Source organism: Hydractinia symbiolongicarpus, chromosome 11 (genome assembly GCF_029227915.1).
Source record: "Hydractinia symbiolongicarpus strain clone_291-10 chromosome 11, HSymV2.1, whole genome shotgun sequence".
Classification (NCBI taxonomy): Eukaryota; Metazoa; Cnidaria; class Hydrozoa; order Anthoathecata; family Hydractiniidae; genus Hydractinia; species Hydractinia symbiolongicarpus.
In genome coordinates, this window is record NC_079885.1 from 24,424,351 (window position 1) to 24,448,007 (window position 23,657).

The 23,657-nt window shown below is 32.8% G+C and overlaps 2 protein-coding genes across 4 annotated transcripts; one reads left to right on the forward strand and one right to left on the reverse strand.

The window, feature by feature from the left end:
- Positions 1–7,728: 7,728 nt before the first annotated feature.
- Positions 7,729–20,089, reverse strand: LOC130614288 (uncharacterized). Its single transcript, XM_057435713.1, has 2 exons — positions 20,045–20,089; positions 7,729–9,401 (listed from the first exon to the last, which is right to left on the reverse strand). Exon 2 carries the CDS (start codon positions 9,388–9,390, stop codon positions 7,942–7,944), a length of 1,449 nt encoding a protein of 482 aa, XP_057291696.1. The 5' UTR covers positions 9,391–9,401; positions 20,045–20,089; the 3' UTR covers positions 7,729–7,941.
- Positions 10,090–19,368, forward strand: LOC130614289 (uncharacterized). 3 transcript variants are annotated; one of them, XM_057435716.1, is made up of 7 exons: positions 10,090–10,643; positions 15,654–15,966; positions 16,404–16,482; positions 17,027–17,219; positions 17,925–18,271; positions 18,929–19,059; positions 19,197–19,368. In XM_057435716.1, exons 2-7 carry the CDS (start codon positions 15,739–15,741, stop codon positions 19,212–19,214), a joined length of 996 nt encoding a protein of 331 aa, XP_057291699.1. In that variant the 5' UTR covers positions 10,090–10,643; positions 15,654–15,738; the 3' UTR covers positions 19,215–19,368. The 3 variants fall into 3 exon arrangements, with proteins under 3 accessions (XP_057291699.1, XP_057291698.1, XP_057291697.1); XM_057435715.1 differs by lacking the exon at positions 10,090–10,643 and adding an exon at positions 12,319–12,459; XM_057435714.1 differs by lacking the exon at positions 10,090–10,643 and adding an exon at positions 15,187–15,505.
- Positions 20,090–23,657: the final 3,568 nt, after the last annotated feature.

Here is a 23,657-nt window from a genome sequence, read left to right on the forward strand (position 1 = left end):
GTGAATTTATTGCAGAAAACGTCGTAAAGACAACAACATACGCATCGAGAGAATATTTATTAACCAAAAAAACCCTTGCGCAATTTAAACTAACTGAAGATATCCAAACAATGCACCTTCTTGTTATTTTAAGACATTTTGGTTTTCGATACTCTAAATGGGAAAAGTAAAAATCAGCAAAACGCATTAGTCGTCAAAAGAAGAAATCAGTAAAATTGGTCGGTAAAAAAAACACAAAACTGCGTCAAATTTATCGACGTTTTTACCGCATCACATTTATTTTTAGATATCGAGAAACTTATTAGAAATAATGATATAAACAAGTTACAACGGTTACTCTCTGTTGACCCAAACATCGTCCATATGACAGATATATTAGAATTCACACCATTGATGTTGATAACAATGAACACCGACGACAATGCATCAATGGCGGAACTTTTAATCAAATCTGGAAGTGATGTTTGGGCCGAAAACTTAAACAAATGGAACAGTTACGATTATGCTGCATGGAGAAATCACTACAAAATTCTGGATGTGTTATGTCGTCATGCTGTAACATACATCAACCTTGGAGATGTTAGTAACAAAACAGCATTATATCATGCTGCAAATCGCGGTCACATCTCATGTGTTGATGTTTTGTTGCATCATGGTAACGTGGATGTGAATACAAGAAGTGATGAAGGAAAAACTGCGCACGATGATGCAGGAAGAGCGTTAAACCTACAAAATAGTGAAATAATAAGACGGATGATAAAAGATTACGAAGTAAGTTCACTTTATTTAGTGGTTTGGAAAGAAGAAGAAATTTATATTTAGTTGTAATTTAATGTTAAGACAGGCCGCAAGTTATGAAAATTCACGAAGTAATGGGAAAGTCGTGGAATTTAGTTGGGTCTGAAAAATGTCATGAAGAAAAGCAATAAAATTGTTGACAGTGATTGCATTTTTATATCTCTTTCCATTACCAATTATTTTATTCTTTTTAACTTGCATACCATTATGACCGAAAGACTTATTTTATAATTTTTATAGTTTGGAAAGCAATTGTGAGGAGTGTAGCAAACAAGCATGTTAATGCATGCATTTTAGCTACAATCAAGAATAAGATTTATTGATTTTATTAAAACTACTTACTTTAAAAACTGCGCATCTGATGTTTGGGAGGCTTTAACCATCTGAAATCTGAAATCTTTCCCAATATTAAATAAATATTTACTTAAAACAGGATAGCACAACTTTGACTTTTCTCGAGTTATTAGGGATTTTTTTTTAACTTCTCTACGTCCTAAACGCGCCATTCTCTAACAAAAACTTGAAAGAAACAACGCATAACCTGTTGGAACTGGCTTACAAATTGTTCCTGTAAACTGACAATAAAATGCAATGTTACAATGTTATCAACAAATATATATGGAATCTTGTGCCAGTAAACTAGCGCCATTTATAAGGAAATTTTTAATGCTTTTGTTTTCGTTTTTCCCTAATGCAAAATCAGGGAATGCGTTTAAAAATTATTAACAAGTTTTTCGCGGTAAAAAAACTTCAGGGATGACACAAAACTGTAATTTTAACGCTTAATTTTTCTGTTGAAAAATTTTGGCTGATTTTTTTTTCGCGGGCATGCCTTACATTTTGGACTAACTCGCGGTAGTTTTAATTTGTAAAAAATTCTCTGTAGTTTTGCTTTTTGTTAATTCGAGGTAGTTTTAATAAAAATCGCTATAACGGAGTTCTTGTTGCGGAAATGTCCTTTATTTGAGTACTTCGCAAATTTTTAGTTTTTAGTTTTTAAATCGCGCCCGTGGGAAAGTAACTTGTTAAAAAGGCTGTTTTGATCAAACAAAATTATTTCAATAACTTGTCTCCTTCTATCTCCTGGTAACATGTGACATGGGTTGTTTTCGGTTTGTCTGACTGATTCACTGGGACTCGTCGTTTTCAATAAAATTTGGCACAAAAATATATACTCCCATCACCTAAAAAAATTTTAGACCAAAATTGGTCCTAAAATTACACTGTTCTGTTTTCAAGAAAATTTAATACAGTAACCAAAAAGTATTCTGAAAATAATGGTGGAATCAAAAGTTTGATTTTAAGTCATCTAAAAATATCATGTTAAACCAAAACGGCGTCTCTCTGTCTGGTACTCTAGACAGAAAGGATATAGGAACAATGGAACTGTTATATAAGGACCCTTATTTTCTATTATTTTTTGCAAAACAACAAGCATCTGTTTAACAAAAAATTTAATCTATTTTTTTTTAGAATCAACAGTTCGGGTTATAATATTTTTCATTTTATTCTATTTGTAATTTCTATATGTAATATTTTGATGAACAGATGAGCAGAACAAAAACAAAAACTACAGCTTTGCGTGCGACTCTGAGTTCCAGGTACTTACAATTAATAAATTGCTTTGCTTCTCACTAAGAAAAAGTTTTCTTTAGATGGAATATCTTGCTATAACGTTTTTACAACCACACAGCGAAGTAGTCATTACCACGATTTAGTTTATTGGTTAAAACTTGCTAATGTGCATATATTCCTACGACAGCATTTTAAAATCAATTCTGTTCTTTTGTTTAATAATTAATTTAGTATTGGGCTATCATCGCATTTTCTGCATGCATCAATCCAGTCTGTGACAACAGATAAAAATGTTCTCTTATATATTCAATGTAATTCAATTTATATGATTTTACAAATATTTGTATCAATTTTACGGTATCTTTAACATCTATATCAACGTTGTTTTTTATTTTTTTGGTTTTTGTGTGGCAAATCATATTTATTTGAAATAATAAAAAGCAGTTAAAACGTAAGGACGCTGATGGAAGCAAAAAATAATTTACTTGCAATTTTTGGTGAAGAACAAGATTGCAGAAAGTTGCGTCGGTCGCTATTTCTTACGGTTAACATTTCTTTTGAGGATATAAGAGGTAGAGTTTTGGGATTCCATGTGAATATCAGCTGTTATTTCTTCAAGTACTTCTGGTTGGCTGTCATTTTTATCTTTTGGTTTCAGTTTTAATTTCATAGAGTAGCTTGACAGGAACTCTGGATTTGGTCTATCTATGTATCTATCCAAGATATCAGTACTGTCTGGTGGCAAACTTAAAATCTCTTCTTCGTTAGAGTTAAGTTTTCTTCATTTTTAAAAGATTGTGGAAGAGATAACTCTAAGGATTCATCAGTCGTAAACCATTGTGACGGAAATATATCGTTTTCAAACAGTACAGATTTTTCTCTTTCGAAAACGAATTTCACATGCTCTCGCAAGCGTTTGAAAGCTATTTTGAGAACGGAAAGATCCTTCCAAACAATGTGCGACCGATTTTACCAAACGCCTATAATCTTTATCAGCACCAAGAAACAACCTCGACAGGGTTTGAGTGCTATAAAATCTAGTTCTACGGTCAAACCTATACAAAAAAACATACCGTAGTGATGTCTTAAAACAACCTTGACAGAGTTTGTGCGCTATAACGTTTTATTACCTGGGTAAAAGGGCGCCATCAATATCTTCCAAAATCAAGCAATGTGATTGATTAGAACTTACGTCATAGAGAGCAACATTTCACGGTATTGCCCGCTACCATAGTAACCATGTTTAAAGTTTAAATATGGTAGCATTAAATGTAAATAAACAAGGAAAGAATAAACAAAACGCGAAACAGAAGTAAAACTAGCTACACAATAAAGACCTGTAATGCTTACACGATATTCGATTTAAAAAAAATATATTTTAGTTCGAATGTACGTTCCATATGGGAATAGTTTCTACGAAGACATGTTTTTTTTGTCTCAAAATGCAGTAGCCGGATAATAATTCCTATAAAATTCCTATAAAACTGTTTATTTCGGGCAATACGGGAGAATATTAAGCGATGTCAAAGTATTGTCAAGTTAGCTCGGACAATACTTTGACATCGCTTAATATTTAATATAGTATTGCCCGAAATAAACAGTTATAATAGGGTTATAGCTCCACAGCCAAACCATCACGGAAACAATCTTGACAGGGTTTGTGTGTTATGAAGTTATAATTTGAAAACACTGGAATTAATTTCGGAAATTATTTCTCATGCACTGCAGCGTAAAATTTAGATCATTTTTTTTTACTACGTGGCGTGACAGGGTTGACATCCCGCGCCTGCGCTCGAGAATAACTAACGAACCTTGAAAAAAGGAAACTGCCATAAAGAAGTACCGATTGTCGGTGTGATACAAGACAATGGACGAAATAATGATAACATAAATAATATCTTAGGAGATACTCGCGGAGTAACATTAAAGGAGAGTTAAAGTGATTCTATTAACTTGTAAGGCTTTAAGTCAAAGAAATAGGCTGTAAGATGTCCGCCGTGTAATATTAAACAAACATACGTGACCCGTCATTTGCGACAAAAACACAAATGGAGTTGGGCTAGTGCAGCAGCTGCACAAGTCAGTTTGTATGACATCAAAGTCAAAGATTCCATAACAAAAACAAAATAAGGAGAAACATCAAAATTATCATCACAAAAGAAGTGCTGCGTTGAAAATTGCATGGCTGTAAGATCAAATATGCCTGATCATCTTCAAAAGTACCAGAAATTAGTAAAAGTTCCCACGTACTTTCAGCTGCTAAAAACCTCCTAAAAAGCTGTTCAATGTATTTTGGAAAAAATCTACACCTTTTCATCTGCTGTTACTTTAGGAAATGTTATTTATCCTATTTCACTGCAACAAATGTCCTCAACCGTAATATCGACATCTCCTGTATCTCCGGAAACAAGTACAGACATAACCAGCAGAAAAAAGCTTGATAAGTTCTGCTACCTTAGAAAACATCTCAACAAAAAGTCGTATTAAGTAGTAAGCGCAGGTCTTTCGATAATCAAACTAATTCTGTTTTTTCACAAGCAATACTATCTATGCGTGAAGAACCTGCAGAAAGGAAAGATAAAGCTGCAAAGCGCTCAATCAATTTTACAAACTCCGGCCCTACCAAAGCATCGGTTGAACTTTGTCAATTAAGACTAAAACCTAGATTTCAGAGTGATAAGCAAGAAAAATGTCACGTCTAAGACAGCTGAAAAAGAAGAAAGAGAAATGGTTTATGATGATATTGAAAATCAAGTGCACGATAACATTGAGGATTCTTGTAGCGAATGGAACCTTTTGATGAGGATACTGACAATAATGAAGATAGGAATGGTCGAGCATATGTCTGTTGGTGCAGATGTCGAATCGCTAATGCAAGAGTACCACTGAGCGTTATTAAACTGTCCATTAAGTTTTAATTTTAAATTTATGAGGAAACAGTAAAATAAAAATGTTTTAACATAAAAATGGTTTAACATATGCCAAATGAAACGCACTTAAAATATACCAAAAATTTAACAATCTTATCATACCATTAGTAATCTCTTTATAACTGTGTTAATTACAATTTTGTGAAACTGCTGGTTAAAAGCTGTAAAAGTCAACATTTTGTAGATTTATTTTCTCAGTCTTCATGTGCACAACTAGAATCCTAAAATTTGATCATAACCAAACTCGTTTCCATGTTGTTCTGTATTTTGGCAAGTGTATCTAACGGAACAGATAAGAGTATTTTCTAGCAAAAAACATGCGCACAGTAAATTTTGTTATTAAAGTTCTCGCTTACATTTTATTGTATTACAAAAGTACGGAGTTTGTTTACAAACATTTATATCTTAGAAGAAAGCGAGCAATAAGCTGAGTGGAAGATTCTTCCTGCGAAAACTGTATGGGACTTTTAGGAGATGTATGTTCGCAGTTTCGACGTAGATTTATTGAAGAATGATCAGCAGCTTGCTTCGTAGTAGCTTCGTGTACGTTACACGATGCATATAATCATTGTAAGAGTTTCTAAATTCCTTTCCCAAAATTTTTATCCTTGCTTTCGAATTTTGAATGTCGTTTTCCACCTTCAACTGCTCTGCAAGAATTTCTGCATTTTGTTTCTTCTCAAGGTAGTCTGCTTACCTTTAATTCTGCAACACGTGCTTCTTCTTGAACCACCTGACAAAATAAATTTTTTTGATGCCTTTGATGTTTGTGACATCACTGTTTTTTTTTTCGTTCAGATTTTTTTTGGCATCTTTTAACCATTTGTGGACGGCTTCTTTAAACTCGACCATTGTTCGATATTTTTCGTCAATCCCAGTTTCGGCAGCTTCAAGTTGCTTATCAGAGAACAAGACTTCATACCTAACATTTTCAGCTAACAAATCCCTGAATATTTCGTTTACAGTTACAATTTCGTCCTCCATTGATTCTGCGTTTTCGCCTGCCCTTTCCCCTTATCTCAAAGTCGAAATACCTGGGTCTCTAACATTAAAAAGTAGGGGCATGGGGCTTTTATAATACAATTTTAGGCTGAATGTGTCCTAATATATTATGCACATAATATTAGATTTAGAAAACTGATTTGTGTTTTTAAAATTACCACAAAATTTTGTGCCCGATAAAAAAATTTTATGGCAAGAAAATGAACAGAAAAAACGCACGCCTTGATTATAAACTTAGCAAAAGTGCCATGTGTCGCATGGTTTACTCATTGAGAAGTCTGTAATGGTCACTTCGCATAAATATTATTCCTCAAAGCTAGAGTTGTGTTCAGTGTCGGGAGTGTGAATCAGCATGTAAATGTTGCAAAGAAAAAAGAAAGATATAGCGACCATTTCAAGTTTATGCGAACTTACGTCCGCCGACGAAGAAGAAATACCAAACATATTGTTATTAATTTCAGCAAGTGCTGGTATAATGAATGAAGCTCTATTTACTTTTTCCGAACTAACGATTGAATTTAAACGTGTGAAATGCTTTAATCGCAGCAACTTTTTATATTGGGATTTCCGGCCTTTTCCACAAAACTTGGTACCAAAAGCCAACCTCGTTCCCAGGGCATTGTGCCTTGTTGATAAAGTTGATAACGGCGAAAAGGATCATTGTTGGCCACTCCGTAATAACGGCTCAGGGGCCACAAGACCCTGGGGACGGGGTTGACCACAAGTTTAATTGGCGAAAACTTTTCAAGTCCTTTTTAAAATGTTTTGCCTTCGAATCGTCAAATTTAAGGATAAAAATATCGAATATTAAAAGGACGAAAACCATCTTAGCGCTCTGTACTTAAAAGTAATATTACTGTACAACCAGTGCTTCCGTAAATGCTTGCTTGACGCTTCACTCTCAAATAAACGATTTCATTTTATAAAAACTTGCAGCACCCTTGTCGATTAGGGCGCCTCGTCGTCCAAACTAATACATTTTGGTACCAAAAGACGGGTTTAATTTATTTAGGGAGGATTTATTACGCTGACAGTGATTGCTGGTACTTGAAACTTGCGGGCAAACCATTAAAGCTTTTAGTCCCTTACTTTTTTTTATATAAAATCAAAATTTAAAAAAGTAAAAACAAGACTCCTTTACTTTATCTAATATATTTAGCCTTCGCGATAGAATTATCCAAAAATGGTGCATTATATCATCTCACCATATTCACAATATAATTGTCCATGATCTTCATTTAAAAAGATTGTTTAATATTCTGCTGAAACCTCCCAAATTTTCTATCGGGTAAACAATTTCTAACTTCAACTTAAAATGGGCTACTCTACAATCAGTAAAAAAAAAAATGGCCACAATTTTTGAAGTCAGTCGCCACAAGATTCACAGTGGGATATTCACCAGCGAGATATTAAAAACACGATATTCACAAGACATCGGTTAATTATTAAATTTAAACTCTTAAGCTGCGCTAATTGTTGCTCACATATTGTAGATGGTCCGACATTACTCGTTTTATAAAATACGTGCAATCAAATATTTTATTTATAAAATTCAGAAAATATCATCCAGTTCAATAACAAATAATAACCTGGGTTTATCTCCCTTTTGAAACGTGTTCAGAAATTACAGCTAAATCTAAAGTCTCATGTAGGAGCAAATCTGTTTTCGTCTTGCCACCACAAGAAACAAAGAAAGCAACACAAGTGTTGCAAACGTGATGCAAATCAATTGGAACTGATAAATAAATGACGGGAAAAAACCAATAACAAGACACAGCATCAAACTAATTGAATGACCATTGCTTTTCGCGTGACTTTCTTTTGATGGATGGTAGATATCTGCGAGGAATATGCTAAGTGAAACCACTTCAACACACCATGCCAAACATAACATAATTGCTAGAGTTGCGGAAACAGGGCAACTGAAAGTGCCGTGGCTTAACAGTGAAATAAGAAATGCCTGTACACTTGCAAGAAAACTTATGACAGTCACTTGGATATATATTTCACTGTCATTGACAACTGCGTATTTTTTCACAAATGACGACACTAAGATGAAACATACACCAGTTGATCCAAGCACTAAGCTCATTCTTTTTGGTTCCGACAAATTGTAGTTTTTATCCTTGGAGAATGCTATATCTGATGAATACAAAGATTGAAGCCTTGCTAATATGATTGTAAAAATAATAACATTCAGCTCTAAATTGTAGAATAGTTGCATTATTGTATGCAAAGCCTTCTGACGTTTAGCAGTGGCAACTTCAGCTTTAGTATTTCCACTTGCATTCGGTTTTTCTTTAATAGACAATTGAACAGTTTCTTCGGCGTTGTATCGTTGCGAAGTGACAAAATAGTCGTCAGAATAAATTTTAGAATTATTCTCAGCGAGAAGATTTTCCATATCCATTTGCTTTTTTTGTTCCGACACAGTTTCGGAACCTGAACTAGCATAATTCTTATCCTCAAAACAGTTGTAATCAGCTGAAATGTCATCCAAATTAAAAAAGGAAACAAGCAAACATAACATCCATAACACGCACAATACCAAACTTGTGATGTTTGCATTGTTGATTTTCATACCAAGAACATGCAAGTCCACATGGTCAAGCATTATGTGCAAAGCAGGAAAAGACACCAATGTAATAAAGTTCCATAATTTTAAAGCTGCTACCTTTCCAATGGCACCCTGCGTTGAATAAATTCTTCCTAGCTGTCCAGCCATAATTGGTAATGAGGCCTGGCAAACACCTTGAAGTGTTCTACCAAGTAGAGGAAACCCTACAGAGATTGGAATTGCATACAAGCCGTTACCAACAACTCCACATCCACAGAGTATCAATAATGACTTTCGATGGCTTTTTGTTTGATTCACATACTTTGGTAGAGTGATACAACCAGTTATGGCCATGACGTAAAACGAAACGATGGTAAGCGAATAGAAAACATCAGGATGTTGCGTTTGAATCACTTTTTTCAAGTAGTACCACAATGAAGGTATGATAAAAGCGTACTCAGCTCCAACCAGCGCAGAAACGAAACAGAATGAGTAAAATGTGCTTTTGCTTGGTTGTTTCTTCGACATGTTGTTGCAAGCTAAAAAACAACTGCTAAAATAATACAGTTCACTTAATTTGAGTATACCTCGTATAGAAACGAAGAAGACAATGAGTAATGGGATGCGTTACCAGATAATAATTAAAGAAAATTAAATTAATAAATGTAATTATAGATAGGAGTGTTTGGTTTACTGATACCGTTATGAGGAAATGCAAACAACAATTTATATTTAACTAGGGCCATTATGTCGGCCGTCGATAAAATCTATATTATAATGTCCGTATACGTCTGTCTGCATTTTAAATGTCATTTTTTCATATGTTACTGGCTGTCGTTATTTACAAAACAACGCCGGCGTCGGTTTTATTTTTGTAACGACAAGGGGCAACGAGCTGCAATTGCTGGAAAAACACTGAACTTGAAGGAAGCTTTTTAAACAACAACAACAATAACAATGGTATAAAAACACATAAAAATCTGATCACTCCCAGTCACGCCCAAGAACTCCAATCAACTATGACTAAGCACTTTTTTATCACTATATTTTTTCTTTATCTGCAAAAATAACAAATGAATATTTTTTTCTTACAACTGCAGTTTAACAACCGGGCTGGCTCGGTAGGCAGGATAAAATTCTAGATAACCGCATGTCTCTAGCTGAAGTATATTTTAAAGGAGAGTCGAACAAAATATAATTTTTGTGGCAGCCAGAAAATAAATTTTAAGCGAGAGAAAAAAAATATAGATTTCTAAATCCTAAAATCTACTAAGGTTACTACTATAATAACGAACAAATAACGTGCATCATGCATCTCAGGTTGGAGCGGCTGACAGAATATTTTTGGATATTCGTGCAGTCGTTAGCCGAGAATCGAATATCTCAGCAGATATCCGATATCAAATATCTGTGCGAGATATAATAATGATAATATGGTGGCTTCATCTTTATTCATGAGTCTTTATCTTTACTCACAAAGTTAATATTTCTTTAGAATGTTTAGTAGCATAAAATAATAAAAATGTTCGTCACATGTTGTGTAATATTTTTTGTTATTTTGATCTTTAACTTTTCATTATTTTGTGCGTATTCACCCGTGACCATCACAATAAGGAGAAATACACTCCATTGTTTTTTAATTTAGCCACCCGATTGGCAAATGTGTGAAAGTAATGAATTATAAAAGAAACAGCACTTACAAAGATGTAAACAAAACTGGTATTTTTAACAGACTGTTTTATATTTTGGATCTAGTCTGATGTCGTTTTCCAAAGTTTTAGGTGAAAATTTACTGTTTTTATTTAAAAAAACATAAAGTTTTATAATACACCTTTCCCGAATTTCATTAATTATAATAATTATGACGTCATCCAAAATTTTATAATGGCTGTTCAAATAAAGATATTCAGATAGAATATCAAATTATCATGACAAAACTGAAGTTTCTAGAGCAATATAATACTCTGGTTGGATTTTATTTAGATTTGAAGAACATAATTATTTTAAAAAACGAGGCTATTCTTAGCTGAAAGCTCGGCTAGATGAAGGGTTTGACCGTAACTTTCAGTTCGCAATTGAGGCACTTAACGAACAGAAATATTTAGGGAGCAGAATGATTTTTAGTATCGACCTCTTTCATTGAGTTTGACATAATTAGGAAATTCGGGAAAGGTCTATTCTACGAATCAATATAAAAACATTCTTATTCTTTTTTTTAGAACTTTTTTTGTTATGATGGCTGTAACATGTAAATTAATTTATGATGTAGCCAGTCGGTCTGGTCTTTAAAGTCAACACTGTCATCATGAACTTGTATTCAGCAACCGTTTCGTGCGCAGTTTGCCTCTCTTTTAATAAGTAGATAAACTCTAGATAACCGCATACCTCCAGCTAAAGTATCTTTTAAATTAAAATAGAAAAATACAATGGCTAAAGATTTAATCATGTTGTAAAAGAAATTCCAGCTTGCGTGGAATTCTTTGCGTTTTAACATGAACTTTACGCTGATGATGCTGTTACTAAAATATCGTCGAAACTTAGCCCAATGTACTTTGAGTGTTTTCATTTACCTATCTGTGTTCGCCATTTTATAAATTTCTCACGCGTCAGCGAGCTGATCACCTACCGAGTTGTGGTTAGTTCCGCCATATAAGCCGGGTCAGCTTGACTCCATATAATCAGCCCCTTACCTAACACACTATAGTAAAGTTAAGTCTAGCATCTAAGTTACGGAAAAAAAGTTCCCTACTGGAGATTCAATTTATCTTTATTTTGATTATAATAAAAAATTTTTAGCCATGAGCCAGTTAATATCAGATTTTTTTTTTAAAAAAAGAATAGCTTGAATGGAGGAAGTTGAACTTATTAAGGTGAAACTAATTACAACATAACATCTGCAACGAAACTTCATTCCATTGGCCATATAATTATATCTTTTAAGTAACTTTTGATAAAATTAATGTGATTAACGATAACATTAATGTCATTTACGTTTTTTTTCATAAATATAATTTGTTTATCAACCACGCTTTTGACATTGCTAACACGCTGCCACATCCTCGTCCCCAGGATTTGTTGCCTGATGTCACAATGTCAAAAACAATAGTTTTGGACATCTATGTTGGAATAAAAGCGTAGCTATGTACAGGATATCTTTCCGTAAATGCGTTGCAGATGAAATAATTTTAAAAACCGAGTGCTCAAGTTTGTTATCTTCATACCGAAATTTAATTATTTGAAATAACTAATTCACATCCTTGTCCCCAAGAATTGTTGCCTATGTCGAAGTCGCAAGCGCTTACTTGACGTCTCGATGTCAAAAAGCCCCTGGGGACGAGGTTGACTAATACACACAGTATTTACATACAAGGCAAGGCGTGATCTCACCTCAGTCTCTATGTTATTTAAACATGGAGACTGAGGTGAGATCACGAGGTATTGAGACATTTCTGAAGACTAACGTTAACAAAGTAAATAAGGGTCTAATTAAAAGTAAAAGAAAGCATACTAAGAGAAGTTTTAGGGAAGCAGTTCATTGCAGAATTGGTGAAGGGAGGGTTGTATTGGCATTCTATAGCATTTGCAATGCTATTTAAGGTAGATCACTTTTTAGGTTGGCCTACAGCACGTTAAAACTACGTTTAGGATAACACTATTCTGGTTGAAATAAATTGTTACTGCAGAGACAGATGCTTTGCATAATGATGGGAATAATCAGTCAACAGACTGACGACAACAAGTCGATTTCTCAGCAATTAAAGAAATAAAAGAATTATTAAAAAAATTCCTTGTCAATGCAACAGCTTAGCCTAAATAATTAGCCTTAAAAAGAAAAGTATTAAAATTAAAGGACTGTTTTGTTATGACGCGGTAATAACAATGGGATGTAAGCTGTGTTTTTATTGCAGCTAAAGTTGCAGGACAGTTATTTTATGAACAATATATTACACCTAAAGCATATTGTGTGCATACTCCATTTATGACGTACTGTATATCTTTACTGAAGCGCTCCACCTAAATGTATGGTACTGTTCACGGATCTTATTAATTTCTTTATTTATTAATTGGTATATTAGGCGCTCAATATGGGGTTCAACCCCACGTTGCACAGTTACTTGTGGTATAACCCAGCGTGTCGACACCAGTACGCCGGCTAATCTATATAATAGTGTTTGGTGTGTTCAAAATGGCTGCGCAGCTTCTTTCCTGCACCTTCACTGGAAAACGACTAGTTTGTTATTTACAGTTGTAAAGTATAAAATTAGTATGAGTCGATTTAAAGTAATATTCCTGTAATATCCTAAGTATGAACTGATTTCTAATGCTTTCACATAAAATTAGGTTCGTACTGCATTCTATTACAGCTTTAAAATACTCAAATAAAGCCAGCCAATTACCCCTTCTAATGAGCAAATAAAATAGCTAAGCTTCTAAGATTATAACAATTCCAGACTTTTAATTTCATGTACCATTCCTAGTGGAAAAGCTCTCGCTTTTGGTTCGAAACGTTGTAGGTCCAATTCCAGGCAAAGTCATGCCAAAGAGTAACGTAATGTATTGTTCAGCATGAAAACAGACTTGATATCTTCGGCAGTTTTTTAGCTAAGCGATTACTGTGCATGCACTGCTTCTGAAAATTTAATAGTAGCTTTAATTGCACTGAATATCCTTCGCAGATAGTACCAAAAGGAAATAAAGAGGCTATTGTACGAAATAAAAAATCATCGCAAGAGTAATATCCATTATACATAATTAACGCCACTTTTTAATTAAATCCGCAAAATCAAATCCTTACGAGGAATCTTGAAAGTTGCTTAACAATAAAATTCCGACACAGTAAATGATACATTTATGGGACATCACAATTGCTTAATCTGGCTTTGTCAGTCAGTCAGTCGCAAATTCTCTTTGTCTCATCAAGAACTAATCTGGAAGCAGGCCCAAATATAGAGAGATATATAGAGAGACACGCAACAATTTTTTGCTCTAACACTAATAAGAGGCTGGCTTATTTTTAAGTAGAAAACAAATAACGGCGCAGCCATTACATACATAAGTTAACAGTATTTTAGTTGTAATTGTTCGAAATTAATTGTAATGGACTTCTATACGCTAATCTTATTGAGAAATGTTTTAAGGAACAATGGAAATTAAAATTTTCCCAATTTATTGCAAAATTTCCCATATCTAAACTTGTCGAAAAGACAGATCATGTTAACATGGAAGTTTTGAACTTTATAGTAATGCAGTTCCATGAAATCCATCATTTAGTATGAGAAGATCAACTTCATAACTTCGAAGAAAGCTTAACAAGACAAATGATATAAGCTAGTTCGCAAAACACAGACGTTGAAAGTCATAATGACATGAAATCAGATTACTCCAGGTGTAAAAAATTCAAAACATGTTCAGCATGTCCTTTCGATCAATGTAACAAATATCAAAACAAGACAAGTGTTGAGCATTTTATTTGTTATGTATGGAAATAAAGGGAGATAGGTTGTTTACATTATTTAAAGCTTTATATACAATTTAACTTCTTTTCAATAAATTGTATTGATAGATAAAATACAAGTTTTGTTAATCCTTATGGTAGTATTAAAGAAGGTGCAGTGACAGAAAACGACAAATGTTTGTTTTAAAAGAAGCTATAAATAGCTAGCTAGTAAGTAGTTAAGAAGCAGTATTACTTGTGAGTGATGTTGGCAAGAATAGGATTCTTTATTTTTCCATTTGTAAAAACAGACTAGAAAATATCCTCCTTAATCTAACAAAGCTTTAGAGAGCTGAACATTAGTAAACAACCCTTTAAAATTGTCAGTAGCTAGCTAGCCATACAAATGCTTAGTGAAGTCGGTTTTATAAGAGTTTTGCATAAAACTAGCTGGCTATGCGTGATACTATTGTTACGTAGCTATACATTGATTCTATTTTCACAAGAATGCAGAAAATTCAACAATTATAACTGAAATTTTATATTTTTTGTATTTGTATTGGAAGAAGAAAAGATTGCTAAACCTTCTTTTACTGGCGTACTTGAATCTTCATTCTGTTTTGAAACTGTTGCCAAAATCTAAAAATCGTAGTGCAAACTAAATATGAAGTATAATATGTCACTAATGGGTTTATTTGTAAATTTGAAAAACACCATTCTTAATCAAGGATTGTTTGACTTTTACTTTCACTTTTACGAAATTTTTAAACACAAGACAAGATGAAAAGTAGATTGCTCTAATTGTCAATTTTCTTACAACGAATTATTTGGAATCTTGGCGTTAGCATTCAAAAACATCGACTTGGTTGGTTGGCTAAAAAATATACTGTTACTAGCCGTTGACAGGCGGTGTTTCCATTTATAAAGTATTTAACACCAAGTTTGTGGTTGGTCGTTTAAAAACAGTATACTGTAACCAGGCGTTAAGAAAGGCGGTGAATTAGGACTGAATGCTGTGATATAATGTTGCATAACGTTTTTTATCCTAAGAATTTCGAAAACGATGCAGCGATTTAAATAATTTATTAATGCCATTCTAAAATCAATTGGGAGTTATTATAACTGAAATTTTTTTACAGAACAAATAAAAATAAAGTGTAGAGAGAGAGAGAAGATGTCTCTTGTATTGTTAACAATCATACTATACCTGTATGTTTTTGTAAAAATCATTATTTTTTATTTTTTTATTGTCACCTTAATCACTAAGTTTAAGCGCATATTTTGATTAGTTTTGTAAAACATTTCGTCAGATATATTTCGGCTGGAAGCACTTATCTCAGTACTAGCATGTTTTTAGGTATGACTTCAGCGAAGCATCAACTTGCAAATCAAAGTATAAATGCAAAGAAACCAACACGTCCGCTACATTTGCTTACATCAGCATGAATAAACTCAACAACACAAAGTTGAATGGAACCATACTATCAACACATTATGTTGAAAATACTACAAGATGTATTAAACTCTGCGCAATGCATGATGGATGTGTTTCAACTAATGTTGGTCCAAACAACGGATCAAATTTTGTTTGTCAATTGCTTGGTGGTGACAAATACACGAATCCAACTTTACTTGTCAATGCTACTGGATGGTCGCTTTTTACGACAGCTGTAAGTTTTTAAGATATAGTGGCCAAGAAAAGGAATTTGGTGGGATATTCTCTTTCATGCAATGCAGTAACCGTTTAACTATATAACCCCCCAAAAACGGATCTAAAGCGGATGAAAAACGAAAGACTATGTAGGGGATTTATAATTTCCAAATCCATTGGTAATAGTTTTAAGGCAACATTTAGGAGTAAAAAACATACGATCGACTTGAGATACACTAGGAAAAACGGTTGGGTAATTATACACCAATAATATTCAAGTTTAATTGAGCCTCAAAAAATTGTCTAATTTTTTTTTTTTAATACTGTTTTATATTTGTACAAATGGTAAGGTGATATGTCTGAATAGTTATGTAGGATTATTTTTTCACTTCGATAACATAATCACAATTATTTTCAATGACTTAATTAGAAGATCTTTCTATATTCAACCTTCAGACCAGATGCGATAACAATCCATGCAATGGAAGATGTTTACCACAAAATGAAACCTTCAAATGCGCTGCTTCCTTAAATCGTAAGTTGAGTATTTTAAAAAAAGTTGATACCTTCGAGAAAACGTGTATAAGTTGAGTCATGGCAAATTTATTGTAACGATCAAGCTTCTTTTAACTCTCACGTGCAAAATTATTTGTATAATATGTGCACCAATTCATCTGAGTGATGCTTCAGCTCGGAAAATTCCTGCGTATTAATAAACATGTTTTTGAAAGCCGTGATTCATTGGATATATTCTGTTTTAATGTCAACAACATGGTGACACGCTAGGGATTTTAATTTTGCGCAAAATACTATTTTATTTATACCCCCATGTCGTATTGTTTCTTTTGGTCTCTTAAAGGTCTGATCCAACAGCTGCTTTTTGTTTTTATTTGCTTAATTTTGTTAGTATAGAATTGACTTTTTCTGGAAATCTTATCTCATTTTATTTTATTTTGTTTTGTTTGTTTGTTTTTATTTTGCAATGTATTCACAGGATGTACATTTCAAATATCATATCTATTATAAACGTGTGTAGGATCTCATTGCTCTCGTTGAGTTTAATTCATGGATTTTATTAGCATCTGTAGCTTATGACCGGCCTTTACTAAATTTCACATTTGATAAAGACTTTGGTTGCTCTGGTTGCCACGTTACAGCACATTGGGGAGATGGAAAACGAATAAATGTTCCTGACCGGATGAAAAAAGTATTGTATTTTCCTGAAAAAAGTGAAGGAGAACAAAGGCTTTTATTTCCCGGGGGATGCTTTAGGTGAGGATGTTTTTATTTACATATATATTATTGTGCTAAAAGTGGATTTACAAAAAAGAATAATTTTTTTCTCGAAGCAAAATAAAAAATTTCCTCAAAAGGTTTAAATATCTGGGTTTATGGTTCGAAATCCGTAATATATTTCAAAGCGTTTAGCTTCAACAACCATCATGATCACGTCAATATGTACAAATGCCTAAATATCGTTTGGTAAAGCAAATGTTTTATAAAATAATACACATGATAAATAAATTGAAACACATTTGTAATGCTTAAACAATTCTAAAGTGAAGGATTGAACAAATTTATTCCGCGGATTAATATAAAGCAAAATCGACAAAGGAAAAAAGACATCCTCAAAAAAGCGTATTTTCAAAACTCGTTTTGGACTGTCCAGTCTGTTTATTTTTTTTACCTAAGTGCTTTAAAATCCAAACTAGAAATGCTAGTTTGACTGGTTCTTTTCCTGGAATATTTTTGGTAAGGTTTTGTCACATCAGTGTTCTACGATGTCCTAGCTAGTAAAATTCTAGCGAAAAATATTATAACATCACGGCTTATTCCAACACTATTACACTCCCCTTTATATTAAATATCAATATCCAAATATTCAAATCTTTCGGGGGAAATTAGGTAACCAAATTAATTATCAACTTTTAGACCAACTGGCAAACCTTAGTATAAATTTTTGTTTGCTTTATTTAGAGATTTAACACCTGCGTTTCCTAGAAACTGCGACAGTGATGGATTCATATTTTCATTTTGGTACAGAACGTTCATGCGTTCGCTTGGTTCAGTGTTTGTTTTAGATCATTTGGTGAACGGTTTTTTAATAACTTTGAAGGAGAGAAATGCAAAAACAGGAACTGCGTCATGGATTTTTGTTCTTCGAACTACCCAACATGAGTACCGTTTTCTGAATTACCAAGGTCCAGACGCCTCACAATGGGTGCATTTACTTCTAAAATTCGATGTTGCGAATGACTTGTTTTCTGTTTATATTAATGGCAACCATTCAATTGATGGGATAAAAAGGAAAAGAGAGGGCGGTGGTATGAATTTCCATTAAATTATAATCCTTTGTATCATTTGATAACACAATTTTAACATTTTGTCGATGAAAGTCTTTTACTATCTTGTCAAAATTCAATGAATTAACTATCGCCATATAATATATAAGAAATGCCATTAAAATAAATCCATTTCAAGTTAGGATTTTTTTTAAATGTCAAAAAAAAAACTTTATCAAGAAACCTTATATTGAAAGCGAAATGAATTATCACTGACTAGTCGGTGGCCTGTGGAAAAAAGGACGGCGAAGCATTGCATTGCGTGCTCCTTGCTACTTGCGGTATCATTTTGCGTGACAGACAGACAGACGTATACGGGTATTATAATATGGCTGAATGATTCTGATATATTTTGCATTGTAATCAGTGTCTCTTTTGTTATTCTTCTTCAACTTAAAGCTGTTTCTTAAGAAATGTATATTTCAGCTTCCTTTTCTAGTCATTCTTTTGATCCAGTGTAAAGCAGTTCCCTACTCAAGAAGCTAGAATATGAGAATTTATTTGAGAGGGTAGTCACTCTCACAAAACTATACAACATTTTTAATGATGGAGTTAAAACAAACTGTTCGGTTTGCCTACTGTATTGAAACATGAGATGTTTTTATTTATTAAAAAAAAATTTATTTGAAAACATTTTAGGTTTATATCATGCAAATCATATAAAACTGGCTTCTGTCGGCGTATATGGTAAAAGATACTACGCAATGTTTGATGACATGGTGTATTATAATCGTTTGCTTACAAATGAAGAAATTCTCAACCTGCACAAAGTAAGTTTAAATAATAACTTTCTTCTCTAAAAAATTTTCTAGCCATTACCTCCATCTCTCGTTAGTAACTTTATTGTCACTGTACCCGCTTATCTTAACGTTAACCTCAAATTCTTTTTCTTTCTTTTTATTTTCAGGAGCAATCAACGCATTGATGAAAAATATATATAAATCATGGTGCAGAGACAAACATAACGTTCGTATGACATGAGATTTGAAAAAAGAAACAAATTGTTTTAACGGCTTACATTCACATATTTTTATTTGTTGTTAAGCACGAAAGTAGACAAAAAAAAGTTTGCTGTAACATGTTTAATTTTTTTTTATATTATTGTTTGCGCACAGTTAATTTGAAAACTACAGTCTTTTTTTAAACTACGAATTAATTTTTGAACTTTTACGAAAACCTAACTTTAATTCAACCCATATTTGTTGGAAAGTTATATTATGAAAAGAACCAGCAGCGGATTTAGGATTTTTTTCAGTGGTGCGAAATATCTTTGAGAAAACTAAATCAGCTGTTAGTGTGATCAACACAACTGGGGGTGTGGAGGACGTTGTACACCAAACAAACGCCCTCTAACGTCTCACAGCAGTTAAAAAGAACTCCTGGGCTTGTCCATGTGAGTTGGTAAAGTTGTTAATTTTACTTCAAATTCTATATTTTTACAATTTAATTCACAACATAAACCATGGGTACCGTGACGTACTCGTCATAACGGTTATACATTTTTACGATCGTTTTTTATATAATTCCAGCATGTCTTACCAGGACGTCTAAATTGTTAACGAAACTTATTCAATCTTTTTTTTTGCTAATGTCCAAATGTCAACTTGCAAAAAATGTCTATCATAAACCGCAACACAAAGACAATACTATCCCTAAAAAAATTAAACCAGTTATGGTTTAATCCTCCCTCTAAAAAATCTAAATTTAAAAATTGCGTGTCCGCATGCTATGTTAGCTGAACAAGTCGACACTTACTTTTCCGTATGTGTGAACATCGACGCAAAAACAGTATTGTTTTAATGCTTGTAACTGTGAATCAACCATGAACAACGTCAACATAATTTCATCAACAATTCGATCATTAACGTATTTAATGACTCCCAACTCTCTGGATTAATGAACTGAAATAGTAAATACAAATGACAAATTTTGAATCAGAGCATTAAGTTGTAATTGTAACGACTACAAGATTTTTTTGTACGTCTAGTCTGAATTTATGTTTACTGTTTTTTAACTGTGCATCTTTTTAGTTATAGCCTAATGATGATATAAATATATTAAAATAAATTGGAAGAATATGAGTTGATAGACCTATTTCCATATCTATTTGGTTCCGCGAAATATGCATATTCAAAATGCAGAATAACACGAAAACGAGATTAGTTATGAGCAAAATTTTAGTTTGCAGCGAAGTAGTGCAGATATCGTTTGTTTACTTGCAATATTTGCAAAATTAATTTGTCATACAGATTGTTATTAACATTTGATGATAATATGAGATAATAGCATGCATCATTGGGTAGTTCTAATGCTTTTGTTTATTATTCTTCGTGGTAAATGAGCTAGGTATTAGCTAGCTTTGAATATGATATGAGTAGCTAACTGACTGACTTGTTTCAAACAACCTTGAAATTTCAAAATGTTTACCAAAATTGGCGATGTTGCTGGTATATATCTTGTGTCCAGTTATTGAGTGTACTTTATTTTTCAAACAACATCTGTGAAAATAACATTAGCCAGACTTACTGACAGTGGTTTTAAAATAGTAGTTGTGTTGACCTTGCCTTAAATTGTTAATTTTTTTTTTAAGTGAGGGTAGTTTGGGAGGTATTTATAACTCACATTTTACACATTTGTGATTTTAGAATTAGGATACTAATTTGACTTGATGGGAAAAGTTGGACTTTAAACCTTTCTTGGAATGTTCTTCCTTATTTGTGTTAAATTTTAAGCCTCTATCATAGATTTAATTTGGTTAAAAAAATTATCTAAAACTTTAAAATATAAGGTTGACTAAAAGGATTTCTTAAATTTTGTATTCAGAGAGTTCCCATCTCGGTATTTTTTTCAGGCAAATAAAATTGTCCAGTGATTGGTCAGAGACAAATTATTTCTTGAGAGGATCACTTTACAAAAAAATTAAAAAATTGTTGGTTAAAAAAACACAAAACATTTACTGACATAATGTCTAGAATTAAAGATATTTTTTTTAAAATTTTGTCCACCAAATGCTTGTCATATCAAACTTTAATAAGTGAAAACAATTTACTTTGATAAGTGAAAACAATGTGAATTTTTTTGTGACGTCCAAAACAAAATTTTTGGTTTTGTATTTTCACTTTGGAAATATTTCATTGAGATTATTTTCTGTAAATAAACAATTGGAATAATTCTGCAAGATTAATTTTCAAGATTTCAAAAAAGCAAGAAAACAAAATACATAAGGATCTGGTTTTTAAGAACATTGACACTAAAAGTTTGACAAAAATTAAGCACGTTTACAGCTGAAATCTAGACATCATTATAAGAAAGTCTAATTTTATTTTCCTTTTTTGAATAAAAACCTAAAAAAATAGGGTGCCATTTAAAAAAAGAAGGGGATTTATTATAGCTCTGTGCTCTATCAATTCATAATACTTAAGGGTTAATCATCGCAATGTTTGATACAAATGTACGATTATTAACAGTCTGTAAGAGAGGGAGTAGTGACAGAGGGAGTGCGACAGTTACATAATCACAACAGCCAATACCAAAATATTAATTTTAAATATCAGTTTACGCAACAAATGTTGAAAAATGATTTGTTGGTAACTCATGCAGCTAAGCTATAGCTACAACCCTGGAAAAATGCTTGTGAAAATGCTATAAGAAAATCCAGCCTTTGAAATCTCTTTTCTGTGCCATCCCCTTTCCCCTGAAGTCAATGTTATTTTTTTTTAGGTTTCTGGAATTCTGTTAGCATCAGTCAAGCATATTCAATATTGATTTTTGGGGAATTGAGAGCTCAAAATGGTATTTACAATATGTTTTTCCAGGGTTATAGCTTAGCTGCTGGCTACTTTTTGGCTTAGCTATACTAACAATCTAATTTTTTAACTGATCAGAAGTAATATAAAGTGCCACTGAGCGTTAGTAAACTGTATATTGAGTTTTAGTTCTAAATTTACTTGGAAACAGTAAATAAAAATGTATTCACATTATTCTGAAAATGGGGCTAGGTTTAACGTGGCTAGGAGGTTATAGAGGTTTAGCTAGCTAGCTAGTTAGCTAACATATACCAAAAGATACGCCCCTAAAATCTGCAATATTTTAATTTTTTTTGTCACATTACCACTACCAAAACCCTCTTTATAACTGTGTTAACTACGATTGGATATGGATATGAAAATAGGTCTATTGTTGAATTGTATGAAAAACATGGGGCTGTAGCTACGCACTTCTTCCAAGTTAAGATGTTGAAATAGATTTGTAGGAAGCTGATTTATTTTGAAAACAACGAACGCTCTTAAAACAAACTACAAACAACAACAAACTTTTTAGTCAACTTATTTTCGATATTTAATAACACACACACAAAACAATATTAAGCAAAAATATTTAATGTGTAAAATAAACCTAGAAACATTTTTATGAATGGGATGGCATCTGAAAATTATGATGGCCCAGTTTAATTGTGTGTAATCTAAAAATATGATAAACTATCCATTCTGTGTGTAACTTCCTTAGCACAATAAATAAACAAACAGTTTTGCATAAAAATAGTTTGCCGATTGTTGTTGTTTGGTTCAGAATTCATAATTTTCTTTAAAAAACTTTGGCAGTCTCCTTAAAAATGCCTAATTTATAAAATTTAAAAAAACATAGTCAATACAGATTATTTTCATCAGATTGACCTTAAAGCACCTCATTACAAGTTTAAAACCAATATCTTAAATAAATAAATGGCTAACAGACTATTTCTCTGATAATACACTAACTGTGTCTGTTTTTGACAAGCAAATTAGATGTGTTCTTTTCCTTCAAAATAACTGTGATCGTATGCCCTTTTTGTCACGAAAACGACGAGCTTTTGGACCTTGGCAGGCCATCAAATGGATTGTTCCGTAAAGCAGACATGGCAAAAACTGCAAGTTGCGCATTTTTAAGCTTGTTTACTTGGTCTGCAAAATCAAAGCTTTCGCCTGCTAGCCGCGGGGTTTTATCAGGATGATTCTACTTAGCCATATGTAGAAAAATAACTAAAAATCCACCTCAGCTCAAATCACCCAATAATTTAATGTTTAGAACTGTAGATCCGTGCAGTTTATTCACAGCAAACTTAGGTCAGGTAGGTTATTTGGTTAAATTCAAACTCTTAAAATTTACTAATCGCATCCGACGTCAGCATGGCCAATGTTTTTTAATTCCAGAGCGTTTACAAAGGTGACAACGTAGCTATCTGCTGCATAGATTTCGCGAGTGGACACATCTTAACATTCTAACAAAACTTAATCTAAAAATGGTTGTCTCTTTATCGTTTTATATGATACAATCCACATATTGAAACTAAAATGCTCTTTGTACGTAAAAACTTAACACGTAATAAAAA

Bases quoted from the DNA above. Each gene is read 5' to 3' on its own strand.
- LOC130614288 (XM_057435713.1), bottom strand. From the start codon at position 9,390: ATGTCGAAGAAACAACCAAGCAAAAGCACATTTTACTCATTCTGTTTC.
- LOC130614289 (XM_057435714.1), top strand. From the start codon at position 15,471: ATGTCTCTTGTATTGTTAACAATCATACTATACCT. The intron at 15,506-15,653 runs GTATGTTTTTGT...GCATGTTTTTAG, and splicing joins TTAACAATCATACTATACCT to GTATGACTTCAGCGAAGCAT. The intron at 17,220-17,924 runs GTGAGGATGTTT...TGCTTTATTTAG, and splicing joins TTTCCCGGGGGATGCTTTAG to AGATTTAACACCTGCGTTTC.